The sequence below is a fragment of the Camponotus vicinus genome, unplaced genomic scaffold (genome assembly GCF_025532165.1).
Source record: "Camponotus vicinus isolate PSW18456_S1 unplaced genomic scaffold, iyCamVici1.0 SCAF_12, whole genome shotgun sequence".
In the NCBI taxonomy this organism is placed as follows: domain Eukaryota; kingdom Metazoa; phylum Arthropoda; class Insecta; order Hymenoptera; family Formicidae; genus Camponotus; species Camponotus vicinus.
This window is the reverse complement of record NW_028141948.1, coordinates 5,580,195-5,601,497: the sequence shown is the minus strand read 5'-3', so window position 1 is coordinate 5,601,497 and position 21,303 is coordinate 5,580,195. Positions and strand designations below refer to the sequence as shown.

Here is a 21,303-nt window from a genome sequence, read left to right as displayed (position 1 = left end):
CCTCCCCACCAGTGCTTCACCCCCGCATCACCAAGCTGGCCCTAATGTTCTCTCCATAGACATAGTAAGTATAGACCGAGCATCCATTGTATAAGCGTTAAGTATACGAAAAGAGAGACAAAAGATATAAGATGTGTTTCTTTCTCTTTTCAATGTCGGAGAAGTGGGGAGCACTTCTCCTCATCTCCTCGCGCTGGTTCGTTTCCCCTATTGCGCTATAAAATACATAACCAAACATTGTGTGATGGTTTTTATAAGCAGTGAACATTAATCTCAAAATATTTAAAATGGTTAATACGTGTTGTGTCTGCGGGAAAGAAGCAAATCCAAACGAAAATCGTACATTTCATTGGTAAATTTTTCTTAATGAGTATATAAAAAATTGTATGCATATAAATTATTAAGAACATATTCAAATTAAAATATTTCAAAAATATTTTCTTAAAAATACTAACTAAAAATATATTTTTTAGCTTTCCGAAAAATGCAGACCTTAAACAGAAATGGTTTGAAGCAATTGGTAAAATTGTCAGTTATTCATCTGCTCGTATTTGTAGTGATCATTTTTCTAAAAATGATTTTAATCATGACATTACAAAAAGGAAACGTCTACTTTCAATTGCAATACCTAATAAGGAGAATAGGTAAATATCAATTTATCATTATTTAGAATTAATGGAGTTATTTATACATTTAATATTAAATCTTATACTTTTTTTTAGAAACAGTTTAACAGACAGGGAAATAAATGAGCAGATAAATGATTATGAAGACGAAAACTGTTTAAATCAAAACACGAATACTGTTATTAGAAAGAGGAAAATTAGTAATGTGTATTTGTAAGTAGTGATTACATATGTCAATTTAATTTTATTCAAGAAATTTTTTAATTATAGGCAAATGGATATCTGTAATGAAAATGTGCCACATAAAAAAATTTATTTGAATCTTCCAAATAATAAAGTTGCAACTTTAACAAGAAGCAACTTTACATCTGATGAGGCGTGGAATACATTTGTCAGGTCAACAATATATAGTAGGAAGAAAAATAAATATCTTATGGAAACATGCCAACGTTTTAGAAAAAAAATTTGCAATTTAGAAAGCTTATTGAAATCTCTGGGAAATAAGCGCTTATTAACAAATAGTAGTATAGATGCTATAAAAGTAAGTAATAATGCTAAAAAATATTTTATTCATTAAAGATAAAAATAAGATTAACAAAGATAAAAATACTTTTTTTTATAAAAGATTTTTTTTATAAAGACAGATCCAACTATGGAGTCAGCAAACTTCACTCAACAATAAACGACCTTCAAGGTTGGAAAAACTTTGATGTTTTAATAGTTTTTGCTTTCTCTATTATTTTATACTAATCATGATGTACGATGCTCTATCTATTCCTGTTTTATATTTAACAGAGCAATCAACTATAAGGGCAAATAATTGTGTAAATATAAACAAGTGTATGTTTCCTATTATGAAAACATATTCCTGTTTATATATGAACAAACAATTGTTTATGTAAACAGATTTAAGTTTAAAAATTTAAATATTTTTTAAAATTGCTTTTATTTAAAAAAAATATATATATATATATTTTTTTTTTCAATTGCTTTTATTTAATCATTTTTCAAAAATGATAATTTTGTAAAGTCTTTGTAGAATTATTATCAAAATATTTAGAAAATATATTGATTTTGCACAATATGTGCAAAAGTTTATATTTATTGTTTGATTTTTTAACCTAATGTTTATTTCTATAACAAAAATTCATTTTTATCTATAATTTATAGGATATAGTGCCTCCGTATGTAGAAGAAGTTATTAGAAAAATGATTATGAAGAAGCGAAATGTAAATTATACACAAAAATTAAAAACATTTGCGGTTACCCTGCACTTCCATTCTCCAGCTGCTTATAAGTACGTTAGATCATCATTTTTAAAATGCTTACCTCACGAAACTAGTCTCCGGAGATGGATGAGAAATTTAAATAATGAACCAGGCATTTGTGAGCAGGCGATACAAGAAATTCGTAATCAAATCAACCAAGCCAAAAAAAGAAATAAAGAATTGATTTTTAATTTAGTCTTTGACGAAATGAGTATCAGAAAAAAAATAGAATTTGTGAATGGAGGAGTTTTAGGCTTTGTCGATTTAGGCAACGGAGTCACTAGTCAAACTGAAGCTAGTCAAGCTCTTGTTTTCATGCTTGTCAATATATATGGAAATTTTAAAATTCCTATTGCATATTACCTTATCGCATCTTTAATGGCTGAAGAGAAAGTGACTATATTAAGCGAAATTTTACGTTATCTTCATGAAAACGAGATAGACGTTCGAAGTGTTACGTTTGACGGTGCTCCTGCGAATATTACAATGTGTGAAAAATTAGGAGCTTGCTTAAAACAACACGATAGAAAAAATATAAAGTCGTATTTTGAACATCCCTGTACACAAAAACCAGTATATATTTTTTATGACCCGTGTCATATGTTAAAACTTGTTCGAAATAATTTTGCAAAATCTGGTATTATTCGTGATGGAGAAGGTAATTTTATAAATTGGAATTTTATTGTAAAATTGATCAGACTTATAGAATTTGAAGGGTTGCATCCTGCAGTAAAGATTCGTCGTCGTCACATTCATTTTCATAACGAAAAAATGAAAGTGAATCTAGCTGCTCAGGTTTTAAGTAATAGCGTTAGTGGTGCATTACTTCATGCAGAAGTTGATAGGAAACTGATAAAAACAGACTCAGAATTTAATTTCAAAGGGGCTTCTGCTACAGCAAAATTTTGTAAAACTTTTAATGATATTTTTGATTTATTGAATTCCCGGAATTTATATAATAAAACTGAATTAAAATGTGCAATTACCAAAACAAATATAAATATTTTAAAGAGTAAAGTAGAAAATTATATAAAATATATTGCTAATTTAAAAATAAATGATGTACCTATTTTACAAACAAATGTGAGGACTGGTTTTATAGGCTTTACAATTTGTTTGCAAAACGTTATTACTTTAGCTGAGCAGCTATTATCCGAAGACAAAATAACTTTTTTCTTGACTTATAAACTGTCACAGGATCACGTTGAAACGTTTTTTGCACTAATAAGACGAATGGGAGGCTGGAATAATAATCCTAGCGTAAGGCTATTTAAAGCTTCGTATAGGAAGATTTTACAGTTAGCGAAAGTATCGGTACCTCTTAGTGCTAATTGTGTGCCTAAAGATGACACAACACTACTATCGTTATCTGAAAATTATTCCGAGACAGGTGATAAATGTACAAAAAATGAAAACATCGATGCCGACAGTGATAATTTATTCCAAAATGTACTTCTCGATCATGATTATTTCATGTCAAGCAATTATAATCCCTCTGAATACGCGAGAGATATTATCAAATACGTTGCAGGATTTGTTATAAGAAATATAGAGCGTAAATTATCTTGTCAAACATGCTGTGATAAGTTGCGAAATAAAAATACATATTCAGAGGATGTAAGCAAACTTCTACTGCGGAAGAATCATATGACAAATGTTGACCTCCAAAATCGAAGAGGCCTAATTGAAGCTTCAAGCGATGTAATTAATATATGTGAAGTGGCTGAGAAAATTTTGAGGCATAATAGAAGTATTTTATTTTCAAAGAAAAATATTATAGAATATTTAATTTGTCAATGTTTTCGTTTTATGCCAACTAAAATTTTTGTTGATGATTCTCATATGTTAGATCAATCTCCGTTATTTGATCATCGCCGCCAAGTTATTAAGTTAATTTTAAAAAAGTTTTTAGAAGTACGTTTACATTATGAAAGTGAACAATTTCAAAATAATGTTAATAGGCTAAGAATGCGTAATAATAAATTAACTCTGTTTCAAGGTCAATAAATAATGATTATTATTTAGGCAAATTATGACTTGATTTTTTTAATTTGTTTAAGGTCTGCATTTTTCGTAAAGCTAAAAAATATATTTTTAGTTAGTATTTTTAAGAAAATATTTTTGAAATATTTTAATTTTAATGTGTTCTTAATAATTTATATGCATACAATTTTTTATATACTCATTAAGAAAAATTTACCAATGAAATGTACGATTTTCGTTTGGATTTGTTTCTTTCCCGCAGACACAACACGCATTAACCATTTTAAATATTTTAAGATTAATGTTCACTGCTTATAAAAACCATCACACAATGTTTGGTTATGTATTTTATAGCGCAATAGGGGAAACGAACCGGCGCGAGGAGATGAGGAGAAGTGCTCCCCACTTCTTCGACATTGAAAAGAGAAAGAAACACATCTTATATCTTTTGTCTCTCTTTTCGTATACTTAACGCTTATACAATGGATGCTCGGTCTATACTTACTATGTCTATGGTTCTCTACTTTACCTTCGTGGCTCAGAGAGTAGGATAAGTTAACGGAGCGCCGCGCTTCGGCGCTTGCTGGAGTTATGTGTCATGGCGCGCCGTTGGCGCGTAATTCAAACTGCGCTAAACGGACTTTATAATTTTATAAGAGAAAAGGAAAAGAAAATGTTTCGAAAATTGGCGGGACGTGACACTACAAACTACGTTTTTAATAAAAATGTATAAGAAGATCAAAGTGGCTATTTATTATAATGCTCTAATATTAATTTTAATGATCTTTTACGTAAGTAGTGTAATTTTAGTATAAAGAACATTTGGATATAACTGACTTTTCTTTGTATAAAGGAAAATAATGCAATTATTTGAAAGATAACTTTTTAGGCTTATAATATAGCGTATTGATCCCCTTTTTAGTAAATTGTGTAGGTAATATGTAAAATGTAGTATATAAAATTGTAGTAACTTGTATGTATATAAAATAAGTATGGCCTTTATGAGTTATAATTAAATAAAAATTTTGTTAGCGGGACGTAACAGAAGCTACATCTTTAACTATAGCTGATGCTTTTACTAAAGATTTTATCTGCATCTACGGTGCTCCTCGAGCTATTTTAACAGATCAGGTACCAATTTTTTGTCTGTTTTAATACGACAACTAACGAAGAAATTTAATATCCAACACTTCAAAACTACTGCTTACCATCCTGTTACGTTCCGTTACAAAAATTTCACTTTGAATATATAATCACTATGCTACTCTATATGTATATCTCTACTCTTTAAATTTTGCTCTATTATTATATAATCAATCAACTTATTATTCATATTATTCTATATAACCAGAGAAAATACTATATCAATATTCTATCAGTACTATCCTAATGTCTGTTCTCACGTGCGATAATCACACAAAGTTAGCACGATTGCTTTATATTAATCCACTGCTACGGCGCTATGTCATGCCGCTATCGTGCAATATTCTTATGCGTTGTAATAATGCGAAGAACTTTATTTTGCATTAAAAATCATATTTCGTCCGTCAAAAGCATTTCCTTAAAGAAAATTTCGACAAGTAGGCTAAAGGTCGGTGCTTATTGGCGCAACTTTACTCAATAATTACCACCTTATTAAGCATTATAGCACAAAATGGTTCAGGACTTTTCGACTCGATTTTTAATCAGGAATAACGCTGTTTGCTCCGTGGGTGCTTTTTCAGTTACACCCTGTATATAGGCATATTACTAATGAACTATAAAGAATAAAATTAATAATGCAAGTTGTAATAAATTTAATTAATAAGTCTTATAAGAGGCTTATAAGTCTGCAAGAGCGAGCGTAGCAAAAAGATAAGATACCTTTGGAATATACACGCAGCCGCTCTCCAAGTGAAGCGCAGATGATGATGTCAACCCCTGACACATCCGCCGCTCTGGAACAAAAGAATTAAAATTTAATAATTATCTTACTGTCACATATGATGACCGTACATTTATTAAGACTTTAATTATTAACTATACGCTTAATAAAACTATGCCTTTTTTAAAGTCAAATATGAAGAGCACAAGATTTTACATTGACAAATATATATATATATATATACACACACACATACAGGGTGTCACATTTTATTTTTGTCAATCAAATATCTCGATATTACTTAAAAAGGGAGGGCGCGACCTTCGGAACACCGATTTGAATAAAACTTTAACTGTGTATAATACTCGATTAAAGAAGTATTTGAGGAAAGCGAGAGGACGCACCTTCCAGCCGTTTTTGAAAAAAATCAACATATGCCGTATCTTGTATACCGGTGAATTTAGACCGATCATCGAGTAAGCGGCGTAGCTCGGGCGGTAAAGCCTATTAGGCGAGACTACTACGTTGCTGGTCACAGGTTCGATCCCGGACTGTGGTAGTTTCTTTTTTATTTGTTTATTTTTTTTTAACGCGAAAGCTGCAATATTTTTATAAAATAAAGTTAATTTAATAAATAATTTTATTTTTTTGTTTTTATTTTACATTACGAAAGGCAATTTAATTTATTTACGATACGTTGTTAATTTATATTCAATTTCATAAAACCTTACAATTTTATACATTCTACTCGATATTAACCAAAAAATAAATTAAATAATTACGTCACTATTTAAATATAATTATTATTTAATGTAAAATTGCGAACAATTTTTGTATTAAAATTTTTATTCACTATCATCATCATGTACATCTTGTACAAGTTACGGTTGGAGCGAAGTTGACAATGAGTTTAAATATTTTTCGTATTAAATTATAATTAAATTTAAATAGTGGCGTAATTATTTAATTGATTTTTTTGGTTAATATCGAATAGAATGTATAAAATTGTAAGGTTTTATGAAATTGAATATAAATTAACGACGTATCGTAAATAAATTAAATTGCTTTCGTAATGTAAAATAAAAACAAAAAAATAAATTTATTTATTAAATTAACTTTATTTTATAAAAATATTGCAGCTTTCGCGTTAAAAAAAATGAAAAAAAAATAAAAAAGAAACTACCACAGTCCGGGATCGAACCTGTGACCAGCAACATAGTAGTCTCGCCTAGTAGGCTTTACCACCCGAGTTACGCCGCTTACTCGATGATCGGTCTAAATTCACCGGTATACAAGATACGACATATTTTTAAGGGGAGTATCCCGTTTGACCACGTTGCGATTGACCACACTCAATTATACCAACCTGTGCCTAGGGTAACCAGCAACAATTAACCAATCAGAGAGTCCTATTTTGAATTGGCCAATTGGCGACGTGGTCAATCGGGTACCCTCCATTTTCAAGTTGGTTTTTTTTCAAAAACGACTGAGAGGTGCGTCCTCTCGTTTTCCTCAAATATTTCTTTAATCGAGTACTATACACAGTTAAAATTTTATTCAAATCGGTGTTCCGAAGGTCGCGCCCTCCCCTTGTTAGAGTTAGAAAAAAATGGTTCAGACAAAAGTTATATGGCTCGAAGAGAGCTGTAAAATGGAGTCATTGGTTTGACCGTGAAAAGTCGTTTGAAGGTCACGTAAAGGTCACCTTCAATTTTTTAAATGGAACTCCCTATTTTTTATTACTTATTCTTGTAGCTTATCTCGAGAGCTTTCCAAAGCACTATATTAAAGTATTTCTTCATTTAGTACTTTTCGAGTTATGAGGCCTGAAATAATTTCTTAATTTTACATAAACCATAAAATATCTAGTAAAATATTCATTTTTCGATATATCTTTCGATTTATCTTACCTTAATACTTTTATGTACAAAATAATGAGAGGAATCAATTGGTGTAAAGAAAAAACATAGTTGTTTTTAAGAAAAAATATGTAATTTGCAATTAACAATTACATTTTTTTTTTAAACTGTTTTTTCTTTACACCAATTGATTCCTCTCATTATTTTGTACATATTTTAAGCCTCATAACTCGAAAAGTAATCAATGAAGAAATACTTTATTATAGTGTTTTGGAAAGCTCTCGAGATAAGTTATAAGAATAAGTAATAAAAAATAGGATTCTATTTAAAAAATTGAAGGTGACCTTCACGTGACCTTCAAACAACTTTTCAAGGTCAAATCAATGACACCATCTTATGGTCCCCTTCAAGCCATACAACTTTTATCTGAAACATTATTTGACTCTCTTTACCGTTTATATATAAGTCACATTTATCCGTTAAAGACGAGTCGATCTTTGTCTTCGGAGATGTTAAGTTGTCTCTATTCATCTCCTCGGCGCGTCATTATCTTCGATGCCTGGAAGTAAGTCTTATTTCCGTAGTTTTAACTTCTTATCTTTTTAACCTTTTAATTTTTATTTCTTGACTATATGTTCAGTTTATTTAGATCATTTTTAATAAATTGACATTAAAATAATTTCAATCTCGTAATTTTCATGTTTAATTCTTAGTACTTTTTTCTTTCTATGTTCATATTAGTCATATTATTTATTTAACTTATTTATGACTTATTTATTTTATTTCTTTGACTTTATGTTCAGTTTATATTTAGATCATTTTTAATAAATTAACATTTCAATCTCGTAATTTCATGTTTAATTTAGTACTTTTTCTTTCTTTGTTCATATTAATTACATTATTTATTTAACTTATTTTACTTTTGTCCTTTGTTTTTACGTAGGCATCGTCAAGATAATGAGATACCGAGACATTTATTATCGCTTTAGACAGCACCCTTTGTAACAGACTCCGATATAAAACACTTTGTTATTATATTTTTTCATTATATTATCTTTTATTATATACTTTCGCGCTGAAGATGACCCAAAAATAGGGTCGAAACGTTCGCTATCCTCTCTTTGTATGCTTTAATATCAATATTTATTTGATTGTATTATAAATAAATGTGTTATAACATCGACACTCGACTCGTATTGCCATTATAACTGTTTTGTTAAAAAAGAAGTTTATAAAGTAATTGTATGCGGGGACTATAACGCTAAATCCCCTGTATGGTTCGCCTCAATTGAAGACCGAAGAGGAAAGGAGCTGATAGAATTAACTAATCTCCTAGATCTGAGATTAGTGAATAATAGTCCAGATGCCACGTGCATTAGACCACAAGGAACATCGATTGTCGATGTCACATGGTGTTCAGCAGACTAGATCAGTTCACTACAGAATTGGAAAGTAGAGAAAGAAGAGTTATCGATGTCAGATCATTTGTACATTACATTCGCTATTAAAATAGGCAGATTATTAGATGTAAATAAAAGAAATACGAGAATCGCATGGTTGTTCTCCAAATTCGATCCGGATTTATTCCAATCAACTCTCGTCTGGGAGTACTCTACAAAGGACTTTGAGGAGAAATACCAACATACTCCTCAGGAAGCCAGTGAGAGAATAGACGAAATACTTAGAAGAGCATGCGATTCTGTGATGCCGAGACAGTCAACAAAATTCAGAAAGACGGAAGCAATGTACTGGTGGGGTCAAGAAATCAGTGACAAAAGAAGAGAGTGTATAGACTAAGAAGAATATGGAAAAGATATAGAAGAAAGAGGGATAGAGTACAAGACTTGGAAAGAGAAAAAGAAAAAGAATTTAGGAAAGTCAAGAAAGAGTTGAAGAATTTAATAAACAAAGCGAAATCGGAAGCTTGGCAAGATCTCATAAAGTCCATAGAGGAGGACCCTTGGGGACTCCTCTACAGACTTGTACTAGATAAGCTACGACGTAACTCACCTACATTGACGGAGTCCTTGGACACGACAGTCCTCGAAGATACACTGGACTCGCTATTCCCGAAAAAGAAGAAGGAAAAAGAAAGGATAGATATGGCAGACCAATGGAGAAACGAATATGACATTACGACTCAGGAAATATTTCGCATAGTGAAGAAAAGGCGTGTATTTAAAGTATATAAATGATGATATGATGGAACACCTGGCTAAAGGATTCACTATATGCTTAAAAAATGGAATTTTTCCGACACAATGGAAGAAGTCACAGTTGATTCTTATTCCGAAAGGTGTAATAGATCCCGAGCGCCTTAAGGTTCGGCCAATATGCTTATTATCAGAAGTAAGTAAGATATTTGAGAAGGTACTAGTCGATAGATTGACAAACTGGATGGAAGAACACTCAGAAGCTAATCTAAACCCGAACCAATATGGGTTTTGAAGGCAGAAATCAACTGTTGACGCGATAATCGAATTGAGAGAGTTAATCGAACTCACACACAAACGAGACGGAAGAGTAGTTATAGCAATAGGCTTAGACATCTCTAATGCCTTTAACTCTCTCCAATGGGCTGACATTTGCTCGGCTATGAGAGAGAAGAGGTTCCCAGAATACTTACAACTAATTATCTATAACTACTTATCTAATAGGGAATTAATATATGTAAATAAGGACGGAAACACTGTGACTAGAGCAGTGGTACCCCAGCATGGGTACCCCAAGGATCAGTCCTAGGGCCCCTGCTCTGGAATTTAACCTTCGATAAGGTTTTAAGAGCTAATACAGAAAGTGGATGCCGATTGATGGCATATGACGACGATACAATGTCGTAGCAATGGGCAGATCTGTAGAAAGCGCTAAGAGAAGAGATACATTACAAATAGCACGCACAATAAGACAGATAAAAGAGCTCAAATTAGAAATATCTAGTTCTAAAACAGAAATAGTGATTTTCATTCCTACTAGGAAAATACCATCGGAGATAACTATCACGGTCGATAATGAAGTAGTCAAATCTAAGAGAGTCATGAAGTATTTAGGCGTGATGCTAGATGACAAGCTACCTTCAGGAAACACATGGAATACGTCGACAATAAGGTCACAAAGGTCACCAGATCATTATGGCGCCTTATGCCTAACCTCCGTGGACCCACAGAAAAGAAGCGACATTTGTACGCGAATGTATTGGCGTCTATTATTCTGTATGCCGCCCCTGTGTGGGCCCACAGGGCAATAGTTAAAGGCAAAGTACAGGATACACTAAGAAGACTACATAGAAATATATCCCAACGTATGATAGTCGCGTATAAGACGGTATCCCTGGATGCAACGGCGATGCTATCGAGAATTCCGCTCTATCACCTGATGATAGAAGCTAGACAATGAGATTTTGAAAAAATAAGAGATACTAAAATGGAAAATACGGGGAGTAAGAAAGAAGATAGAGAGATTATGAACAAAGAGAAACAAGGATTACTAGATAAGTGGAAGAAGTATCTGCAAGAGAAGAGCAAGGCAGGAGCGCGCACGCGCGAAGCCATACTACCGATATGGGAACAATGGATTAACAGAAGACACGGGAACATGCTTTCGGCTTACCCAATTGTTCACGGGATATGGAGTCTTCTACGCCTTTTTGAATAGGATTGGAAAGGCGAATACAGATATTTACCCTCATTGCACCAGTAACGAAAGAGATACAGCAGAGCATACTCTTATAGAATGCGAGGCATGGACCGAAGAGAGGAGAAAACTTTTAGAAAGAATCAACATCCCAATAGATGAACTTACCTTTAAGTCCCTGGCAAAAGAAATAGTAACGAGTAAGGATAACTAGTCAGCGGCACACCGGTTTGCCTAAAAGGTCATACTAAAAAAAGAAAAACAAGAACGACAGTTCGAAGCAGAAGCGGAACCTTCTTCAGAAGAAGAAATAGGAAGCGATTAACTTAAAATAAACTAATTAAAACATTCGTTCAATCATTCATCATTCATTCATTCATTCATTCATTCATTCATTCACTCATACATACATTCATACATCCATTCATTCATTCATTCATTCATTCATTCATTCACTTACCCATTCATTCACTTATCCATCCGTTCATTCATACAGGCGTTCATTCATTCATTCACTTGATCATTCACTCATTCTTACATTCATTTAACATTCATTCACGCATACATTCACACATTCATACATTCACCTACCCACCCACTCATTCATACCTACACTTATCTCATACTTACCGGATAGACTTATCTATGATCCAAGATCATATGATCCTGAAGAGAGACAATATAAAACAAAGACATAAGGGTGGAGAGCAGGGTATAGAAGAAAGAGGAAACAGCGCATATACATGCGCTAGCCGGTTCAGCTAGGTAGAATGCGCAGCGGTTCTCGAACTGGACAATAAGCGGCCAAGACGGTTCCGAGGAGTTTTAGCTAGTAGGCCTGGCCGGTCTGGATGGGCAGGCCGGGAGAGTCCAGCATAACCCCGTTAGACACGAAGGGTCAACTTGCCTTGAACGGCCGGCTGGCCCGTCGGACGGGGTATCCATAAGGTGGATTTCCCCTCCAAAAAAAAAAAGAATAGTATTCAAAGAACATTTTCGGTGAGTAATATATAATATATAAATATAATAACGTCTTTGAATAAAGGAAGTTTAATCGATTTAGCTCTCCCCCGTCGGTGCGCCACCTTGTCGTGGTGAGGGAGCTCCCATCCCAAGTCTGGGATAGGTCTAAGAGCGCACCTAGAGGAAGGAAAAACTTGATAAAAAACCCGGTCTGGACAGCCCGTTAGCCTCCGGACGGCGTGTCCTAAGGGAAGGAAAACCCCGACAGAAAACCAAATTCCTTTACACTATGTGAATGGCAACAAAGGAAAAGAAACGTACCGGCCCAGGGGTTTCGGACTCCCAGGGCCCGGCGGGTGCGGGGGATATTGTCCCGGTCCCCTCCCCGTCATCATCAGACGTCGGGCTACCCCGGAGTTTCCGGAGAGCTCCGGGGGAGAATTGGCGATCTCCGTGATGGCTAAAGGGTTGGCGAAGGCTCTTTCCGCAACTAAGCGGAAGAGTTCTGGCGGAGATGGCAGCTCCGGGCGATGATCGAGCCCGTAGATGGACGCTGGGGCGCGGGCCAGTCCAGGGCCTTTCACCCCAGGTCCTTCACGAGTGGAGGCAGCGGCCGGGGACGCGGTGTTCAAGCGTCCTGGACCGCTGTCCTCCAAGATGAGGAAAAGACCCACCACTCCTGTGGACCTTTCGGAGATGGACTTGTCCGACGACATGTCGGGGAGCGGTGATATGATGCCGTTCTCTGACATGTCCTCGGACACAAATAGAGTTGTGTCCTTAGGGGGACACCAAAAGAAAGGACGCGAGCGCCCCCCCACCACCGGCGCGTGGGTCGGGGTGGAGAGGGTCCGCAGGGAGCTCGAGTTGCTCAAACGCGAGCATGAGAAGGTGGAGGCGGAGAGGGACGTCCTCGCGGGGCGCTTCGAAACGGGTTTCGGAGCTACCGCGGGGAAGATCCCCTCCGCCGGCGATTTGATGAGGGAGTACACAGACGAAACTGTGGACTCCCTTCTTAATATCGTACTGGAGGAGATGGGGGCTGTCGAGCACGTTGCGGTGCGCTCGGGCTCCTTGAAGACCACTTTCAAGGGTAGGCTCCGGGCAGTGTTGTTAGACGGGCCACGTTTTCTCGCGCATGCGTAATGGCGCATGACGTAATGATGACGTTTCACGTTGACGACAGTCACGTATTTAATGGGTGCACGGAGCTCCTTAGTTTTGGCGGGATCGCAGAGGACGGGTTAAAGGTACTATTAGGTAAGTAAAGAAACTATTATAATTTTTGTGCAATATGGATCCAAATGTAAATGTTAGTAAAGAAGTCATTAGAAAACAAAGAGTCCGAGTATTTCAACATTCATGGTTAGATGAAAATATTTTTAAAGGATGGTTGGCTCCCCATTCCGAACCGAATAAAGCTTTTTGTAATATTTGTAATAAAAGTATTGCGTGTTGTAAGACAAATTTAGTTGCTCACTCACAATCGGTCAAACATATAACAAAAGTAAACAGTCTTAATAAAACTGGTCAAAGCCTTCCTGATATCAATACTCTTACGCATAAGAATAAAGTAAAACGCGCGGAAATAATATTAGCATCATTTTTCGCGGAACATAATATTGCTTTTGGCACTGTAGATCATTTAGTTCCTTTAATTAAAAATATTTGTACTGAGCCTGAAATTGTACGAGATCTTACATTGGGCCGACTTAAGTGCACCCAAATTGTTAAAGAAATAATTGCAAAAAGAGAAACAGAAAAAATTATTGAAATTTTAAAAACGCGTAAATTTTCTATTTTAATAGATGAAAGTACCGATATCACAGATATCAAATTTATGTGTGTACTTGTGCAATATGTTTCACCAAACAATAAAAAAGTAAAAACACAATTATTAGAATTATTAGCGTTAGATGCCGCAAATTGTACCGCGAAGAATATGTTTAAAACTTTTAAAACATTTTTAGAAAATAACAAAATTCCGATAAAGAATATCGTTGGAATGGCAAGTGATAATGCGTCAGTAATGATCGGATGTAATAATTCTTTTTATTCACATTCAAAATTTGAGGTACCGAATTTAATAATGTTAAATTGTATTTGCCATTCTTCCGCGATTATAGCAAGTAAAGCCTGTGAGAAATTACCACCATTTTGTGAAAATTTGATTAGAGGGGTTGCTACTTATATTTCGGGCAGTGCTAAGAGATCTGCAATTTTAGAAGAATTTCAAAATCTTTTTCACGTTGAAAGAAGAAAGATTTTAAAGTTGTCAAATACTAGATGGTTATGTTTGCACAAATGTGTTACTAGATTACTTGAAAATTGGGATGTATTAAAAAGTTATTTTACTTTAGCTGTTTTAGAAGATAAATCAAAATCTGCCGAAGATATTTTAATATTGTTAAATAATAATTCTATTAAAGCTTACTTTTTATTTTTAAAATATTGCTTGCATTATTTTAATAATTTTAATGCTCTATTTCAGTCTCGCAAGATTTTAATTCATAGTTTATTTGATAATAGTAATCGATTAATTTATCAATTAGCCAAAAATTTTGTAACTTCAGAGGCTTTGACGCACATCGCTACTTTAAATGTAGACGATGAGAAAAATATCAAAGATCTGACTGATATACAGGGTGAGCCATTTTAATTAACGCACGCAATTATTTCGGAAACAAAGCATTTTAGAGAAAAATGTTTCAGACAAAACTTTTATGGTTTCGAGGGGGCCATAAGATGGTATCATTGGTTTGACCTTGAAGAGTTATTTGAAGGTCACATGAAGGTCACCTTCAATTTCTTAAATCGAACCTACTATTTGTCATTGCATATTCTTGTAGCTTATCTCGAGAGCTTTCCAAAACACTATAATTAAGTACCTTTTCGTTAAGTACTTTTTGAGTTATGAGGCTTGAAATAATTTCTTAATTTTACATAAACCGTAAAATATCTTGTAAAATATTCATTTTTCGATTATCTTATCTTAATACTTTTATGTACAAAATAATGAGAGGAATCAATTGGTGTAAAGAAAACACATAGTTGTTTTTAAGAAAAAATATGGAATTGTTAATTGCAAATTATATTTTTTCTTCAAAACAACTATGTGTTTTCTTTACACCAGTTGATTCCTCTCATTATTTTGTACGTAAAAGTATTAAGGTAAGATAATCGAAAAATGAATATTTTACAAGATATTTTACGGTTTATGTAAAATTAAGAAATTATTTCAAGCCTCATAACTCAAAAAGTACTTAACGAAAAGGTACTTAATTATAGTGTTTTGGAAAGCTCTCGAGATAAGCTACAAGAATATGCAATGACAAATAGTAGGTTCCATTTAAGAAATTGAAGTTGACCTACATGTGACCTTCAAATAACTCTTCAAGGTCAAACCAATGATACCATCTTATGGCCCCCTCGAAACCATAAAACTTTTGTCTGAAACATTTTTCTCTAAAATGCTTTATTTCCGAAATAATTGCGTGCGTTAATTAAAATGGCTCACCCTGTATATGTGGGACCAGAGTGTGAGAATTTTTTAAATGTACAGTCTTTAGAATGCGCAAAAGAAATTAAATTAAAATGTTTAGAGTTTTATAAAACAGCGCTTAAAGAAATGATAAAACGTTTACCATATAAAGATATTCTTTTTAAACAATTGAATTTTTTAGAAGCCAAAATTGCTCTTTATGAAAATACAGATAGAATCAGAGATTTATCTTATATTGCTTTGCAAATTGGAAATATTGATATTACAAAATTAGCATATGAATGAAATATATTACCGACAATTTTTACTAATTCCGAAAAAGAAGAGTTAGCTTCCTTAGAAATAGATGATATGTGGAGAAAAATATTAGATTTTAAAGATTTTGATGAAGAGAAGATGTTCTCACAGTTAGAATTATTAATAGAAGCAGTACTTTCTTTGCCGCATTCTAATGCTGAAGCAGAACGGATATTTTCTATAGTTACCGATGTTAAATGTAAAAAAAAAAATCATTTAGCTAATGATACCATTTCTGCTATTTGTAAAATTCGGTCAAGTTTCCAGTCCGAACAAATTAATTGTACAAATTTTGTAGTTGATTCAAGACATTTGGAACTACATAATGCACAAAATTTATATTCAGATACATGCAATAATTAATTTTATTTTCACATTTTATTTATGTTTCATTTTATTTATTATTTATTTTAATTTATTTATTTTCATTTTACTTATTTAATGTATTCATTTTAATTTCATAGATTTGTAGGCATTACATTCATTTTTATTGATTTCCTTTTTTTAAAGTATGCTCCAATTAAATAGCATTGTTTTATTTTCCAAATTTATTTTAGTTTATTTTATCTTGAAATATGTGGTATTTTAGTTTATTTTATCTTGAAGTAGTGCTAAATGAATCACCTTGCTAAAATGTTTAATGTGCAATTATTTTTTTTCAGTGCAATCATATCATTTAAAACATTTTTTAGTATGAAATATAATATAATATTATTTATTACTTATAATATATATAATTAAATATACAGATTATTGATTTTGTTTTGTTGTTTTCTGTTAGAAGTAAAAATTCTATGAATATACAGGGTGGGCCATTTTAATCTATGCACCCAAATTTCTTTGTACCTAAGACAGATACGGAAAAATGATTCAGACAAAAGTTTTATGGTTTCGAGGGGGCCATAAGATGGTATCATTGGTTTGACCTTGAAGAGTTATTTGAAGGTCACATGAAGGTCACCTTTAATTTCTTAAATGGAACCTACTATTTGTCATTGCACATTCTTGTAGCTTATCTCGAGAGCTTTCCAAAACACTATAATTAAGTACTTTTTTGTTAAGTACTTTTTGAGTTATGAGGCTTGAAATAATTTCTTAATTTTACATAAACCGTAAAATATCTTGTAAAATATTCATTTTTCGATTATCTTACCTTAATACTTTTATGTACAAAATAATGAGAGGAATCAATTGGTGTAAAGAAAACACATAGTTGTTTTTAAGAAAAAATATGGAATTGTTAATTGCAAATTACATATTTTTTCTTAAAAACAACTATGTGTTTTCTTTACACCAATTGATTCCTCTCATTATTTTGTACATAAAAGTATTAAGGTAAGATAATCGAAAAATGAATATTTTACAAGATATTTTACGGTTTATGTAAAATTAAGAAATTATTTCAAGCCTCATAACTCAAAAAGTACTTAACAAAAAAGTACTTAATTATAGTGTTTTGGAAAGCTCTCGAGATAAGCTACAAGAATATGCAATGACAAATAGTAGGTTCCATTTAAGAAATTAAAGGTGACCTTCATGTGACCTTCAAATAACTCTTCAAGGTCAAACCAATGATACCATCTTATGGCCCCCTCGAAACCATAAAACTTTTGTCTGAATCATTTTTCCGTATCTGTCTTAGGTACAAAGAAATTTGGGTGCATAGATTAAAATGGCCCACCCTGTATATAATTTATATATATATATATATATACAGGGCGATCCTGAAAAACGTTATGTCTTTAAAATGACGTATTCCTGACACCATTCTAAGACAATTTTTCCTTTACCAAAATTTGATTTGAAGCGTAGTTTTTGAATTATGAGCAAAAATAGTTAGTAAATCACGCGTCGGGTACAGAAGGCAGGCAGGAGCGGCGCGGCGTGCCGCGAGCGCGGGCGCAGCTGACCGCCCGACGGGTGATTATCACCGCATGAGTCGCTAACTATTTTATCTTATAACATAAAATTATGCTTTAAATAAAATTTTGGTAAAGAAGAAAATGTCTTAGAATTACGTCAGAAATACGTGTTTCTTAAAATAACGTTATTTTAATAATGAAAAGTTGTTCCGGATCGCCGGCCGTCCGACGTTGCAATCAGCTGATTGCTACACGCGATGTGTGTATGGCGGAGTGTGTGCGTAAGAGAGAGAGAGAAAGAGAGAGAGAGGGAGGGTAGGAGGGACAGACATTCATACACACGCACGCACTTTTTTTCTCGCTCTCTTTCTCTCTTTTACGCAACACTCATACACTCTCTCATTCAGTCTCTCACTCACACTCTCTCGGTCACTCACTCACTCACTTACCTGCTTACTCACTTGCTCACTCACCTTGTAGCAGCGTAGCGAATCTTCATGCTATGTATTGTTGTTATCTGCTGCACGGTTATGATTGCTAGAGATGCGCGACACATCGAAATTTTTTCGATTATTAGTCTCACACTCGATTGACACAATACAGATTACACGATAACGAGTTTACTGTTTATTCACTCACTATTGATTTATCGATACCAAAAATTACTTTCAAAGAAACGCGAATGCAAACAGCACATGACTCGACGTGAAGCGACGGACCGCGGAGACTGCGCGACCACAAGAGTTATGTTGCCAGAAACGCGACACGCGACGTAATTAAAATTACATTATTCTTGCGATTGACTTAAATCTTGCATCGTGAATGCAATAATTTCGAAAACGTAATAACGTACAACACATGCTTTTTAAAATAATAATTATTTATTATAATTAGAAATAGTTATTATTTATAATAAATAATTAATTTTTTAAGTATGTCATTATACGTTTCATGTTTTCTACCGCATTCGCAATGCGAAGGTTTTAGCCGATCGTTCGTCTTATCTCGCGTCAATCACGCGCCACGCGCAAGTCGTTTGTTAGATGTCGCGTGTCGCGTTTCTGGCAACATAACTCTTGTGGTCGCGCAGTCTCCGCGGTCCGTCGCTTCACGTCGAGTCATGTGCTGTTTGCATTCGCGTTTCTTTGAAAGTAATTTTTGGTATCGATAAATCAATAGTGAGTGAATAAACAGTAAACTCGTTATCGTGTAATCTGTATTGTGTCAATCGAGTGTGAGACTAATAATCGAAAAAATTTCGATGTGTCGCGCATCTCTAGCAATCATAACCGTGCAGCAGATAACAACAATACATAGCATGAAGATTCGCTACGCTGCTACAAGGTGAGTGAGCAAGTGAGTAAGCAGGTAAGTGAGTGAGTGAGTGACCGAGAGAGTGTGAGTGAGAGACTGAATGAGAGAGTGTATGAGTGTTGCGTAAAAGAGAGAAAGAGAGCGAGAAAAAAAGTGCGTGCGTGTGTATGAATGTCTGTCCCTCCTACCCTCCCTCTCTCTCTCTTTCTCTCTCTCTCTTACGCACACACTCCGCCATACACACATCGCGTGTAGCAATCAGCTGATTGCAACGTCGGACGGCCGGCGATCCGGAACAACTTTTCATTATTAAAATAACGTTATTTTAAGGAACACGTATTTCTGACGTAATTCTAAGACATTTTCTTCTTTACCAAAATTTTATTTAAAGCATAATTTTATGTTATAAGATAAAATAGTTAGCGACTCATGCGGTGATAATCACCCGTCGGGCGGTCAGCTGCGCCCGCGCTCGCGGCACGCCGCGCCGCTCCTGCCTGCCTTCTGTACCCGACGCGTGATTTACTAACTATTTTTGCTCATAATTCAAAAACTACGCTTCAAATCAAATTTTGGTAAAGGAAAAATTGTCTTAGAATGGTGTCAGGAATACGTCATTTTAAAGACATAACGTTTTTCAGGATCGCCCTGTATATATATATATATATATACATATATATATATATATTACTTTTTGTTGATCAAATGAAATGTCTAGTTTTATTTTTATTAAATATATATTTTTGTTAGAAAGAAGATGTATTTTTATGTTATGAATACTGGTAAGGTTTTTGACAGTTTTCCTTACCCACGCAACAAATGTTGGTATTCTTTAATTTCTGCCTAATAAAAAATTTTAATTTATATAAAATTGTGTTCATTATAATCTTCTGTATCTCTTATCATCATTTTATATTATGAATATTTAGAATAAGTAATATTATTATAGAAATATAATAGTAATAGTATTATAAAATATAGTAAGAAATCGTATTATAGAATATATTATATAATATATATATTATAATATTGATCAATATTTTAAATCATAAATTATACAAATTAAATTCGTTAAACTCGTAATTTGCATACATTATAGAATTTTGTTTCTTCTTATATTTCATATTTGTAATTCAAAATTTTTTATACTTCATATTTTTAATTTTTTATATTTAAAATTTTATATTTAAAATATTATATTTATTTTATATTTAATTTATATTATATTTTATATTATATTTTATTTTATATTATATTTTATATTTAAAATTTTTTAATAATTTAAAAAAGATTCAATGGGAGGGAATATAGAACCCTATTTCATTGCGATTAACTTCAGTGATATCATATTCAATGCGCATGTGCGAGAAAACCTGGCCCGTCTAACAACACTGGCTCCGGGCTGCCTCGCGGCGGGCTGTGGCAGCCTCCAAACTGCCAAACCTGTTCACCGCGCCACGATTCGCGTAACGGGTGACCGGGAAGCGGGGGCCCTCAGGCGCGGCGCGAGCTTCGCGCTGCGCGTGACCTGGTCGAGGAGGCCCAGGAGAAGATCCGGCGCCTAGAAGAGGAGGTGAGGCTCTTGAAGGCCAAAGAGACCCTTCGGGCCTATAGGGCTAAAAGGGCCTCACCTCCACCCTGCCGTATCCCGCCTTTCGAGATAGATACTGGCGGGGACGCTATGGAAGTAGAGGAGTACCCTCCTGGGATGTCACCCTCCCGGGAGGATCCTCCCAAAGAAAGAACATCTGTTATGGAGGGGCCCCCGATGGATCCCGCCCCGTCGCTCAATCTCGTCGAGCGGATCGTGGAGCGGGTCCTCTCCACAGTTTTGTAACACCTATGTGATTTGACGTGATAATTTCTCCAGCTATTGCAGGAAAACTTCGAACCGTCGTAACTCCAGAAGCAAGCGTTTTCGACCATATTTATGGGACATTTTCTGCTTGTTTAGGTCCCTGGAACTTATTCACAAAGTTTGTACAGACCATTCAGGGACACCCTGTGTATATATACAGGGTGTCCTAGACCACCCGTACACCCCTTTTCTTTCAAAAACTAAGCATTTTAGAGAAAAACGTTTTCGACAAAAATTGTATGGTTTTGAGGGGAACATAAGATGGTGTCATTGGTT

The 21,303-nt window shown here is 34.1% G+C and overlaps 2 protein-coding genes and 1 long non-coding RNA gene across 4 annotated transcripts; all 3 read left to right on the top strand.

Moving 5' to 3' along the window:
* Window positions 1-194: 194 nt before the first annotated feature.
* Window positions 195-1,445, top strand: LOC145963211 (uncharacterized). Of its 2 annotated transcripts, none has more exons than XM_083084929.1 (5): window positions 195-352; window positions 474-644; window positions 723-833; window positions 897-1,167; window positions 1,252-1,445. In XM_083084929.1, the coding sequence occupies exons 1-5, from the start codon at window positions 288-290 to the stop codon at window positions 1,306-1,308; spliced, it is 675 nt and encodes a 224-aa protein (XP_082941055.1). In that variant the 5' UTR covers window positions 195-287; the 3' UTR covers window positions 1,309-1,445. The 2 variants fall into 2 exon arrangements, with proteins under 2 accessions (XP_082941055.1, XP_082941056.1); XM_083084930.1 differs by having other exon boundaries at window positions 199-352; window positions 1,267-1,445.
* Window positions 1,446-8,067: 6,622 nt separating this feature from the next.
* Window positions 8,068-8,784, top strand: LOC145963020 (uncharacterized). The gene is made up of 2 exons (XR_014436057.1): window positions 8,068-8,166; window positions 8,545-8,784. It is a non-coding gene; the product is annotated as an uncharacterized LOC145963020 (long non-coding RNA).
* A 4,704-nt stretch (window positions 8,785-13,488) lies between these two features.
* Window positions 13,489-21,006, top strand: LOC145962391 (zinc finger protein 862-like). The gene is made up of 2 exons (XM_083083455.1): window positions 13,489-14,529; window positions 20,668-21,006. Exons 1-2 carry the CDS (start codon window positions 13,489-13,491, stop codon window positions 21,004-21,006), a joined length of 1,380 nt encoding a protein of 459 aa, XP_082939581.1.
* The last annotated feature ends 297 nt before the right edge of the window (window positions 21,007-21,303 follow it).

What these genes read in the sequence shown, in the direction of transcription:
- LOC145962391 (XM_083083455.1), top strand. Translation starts at nt 13,489, where the DNA reads ATGGATCCAAATGTAAATGTTAGTAAAGAAGTCATTAGAAAACAAAGA. An exon ending in GATTACTTGAAAATTGGGAT is followed by an intron (nt 14,530 to 20,667) that starts GTATTAAAAAGT and finishes GGGGGCCCTCAG; the next exon opens with GCGCGGCGCGAGCTTCGCGC.
- LOC145963211 (XM_083084929.1), top strand. Translation starts at nt 288, where the DNA reads ATGGTTAATACGTGTTGTGTCTGCGGGAAAGAAGCAAATCCAAACGAA. An exon ending in ATACCTAATAAGGAGAATAG is followed by an intron (nt 645 to 722) that starts GTAAATATCAAT and finishes ACTTTTTTTTAG; the next exon opens with AAACAGTTTAACAGACAGGG. An exon ending in GTAGTATAGATGCTATAAAA is followed by an intron (nt 1,168 to 1,251) that starts GTAAGTAATAAT and finishes TTTTTATAAAAG; the next exon opens with ATTTTTTTTATAAAGACAGA.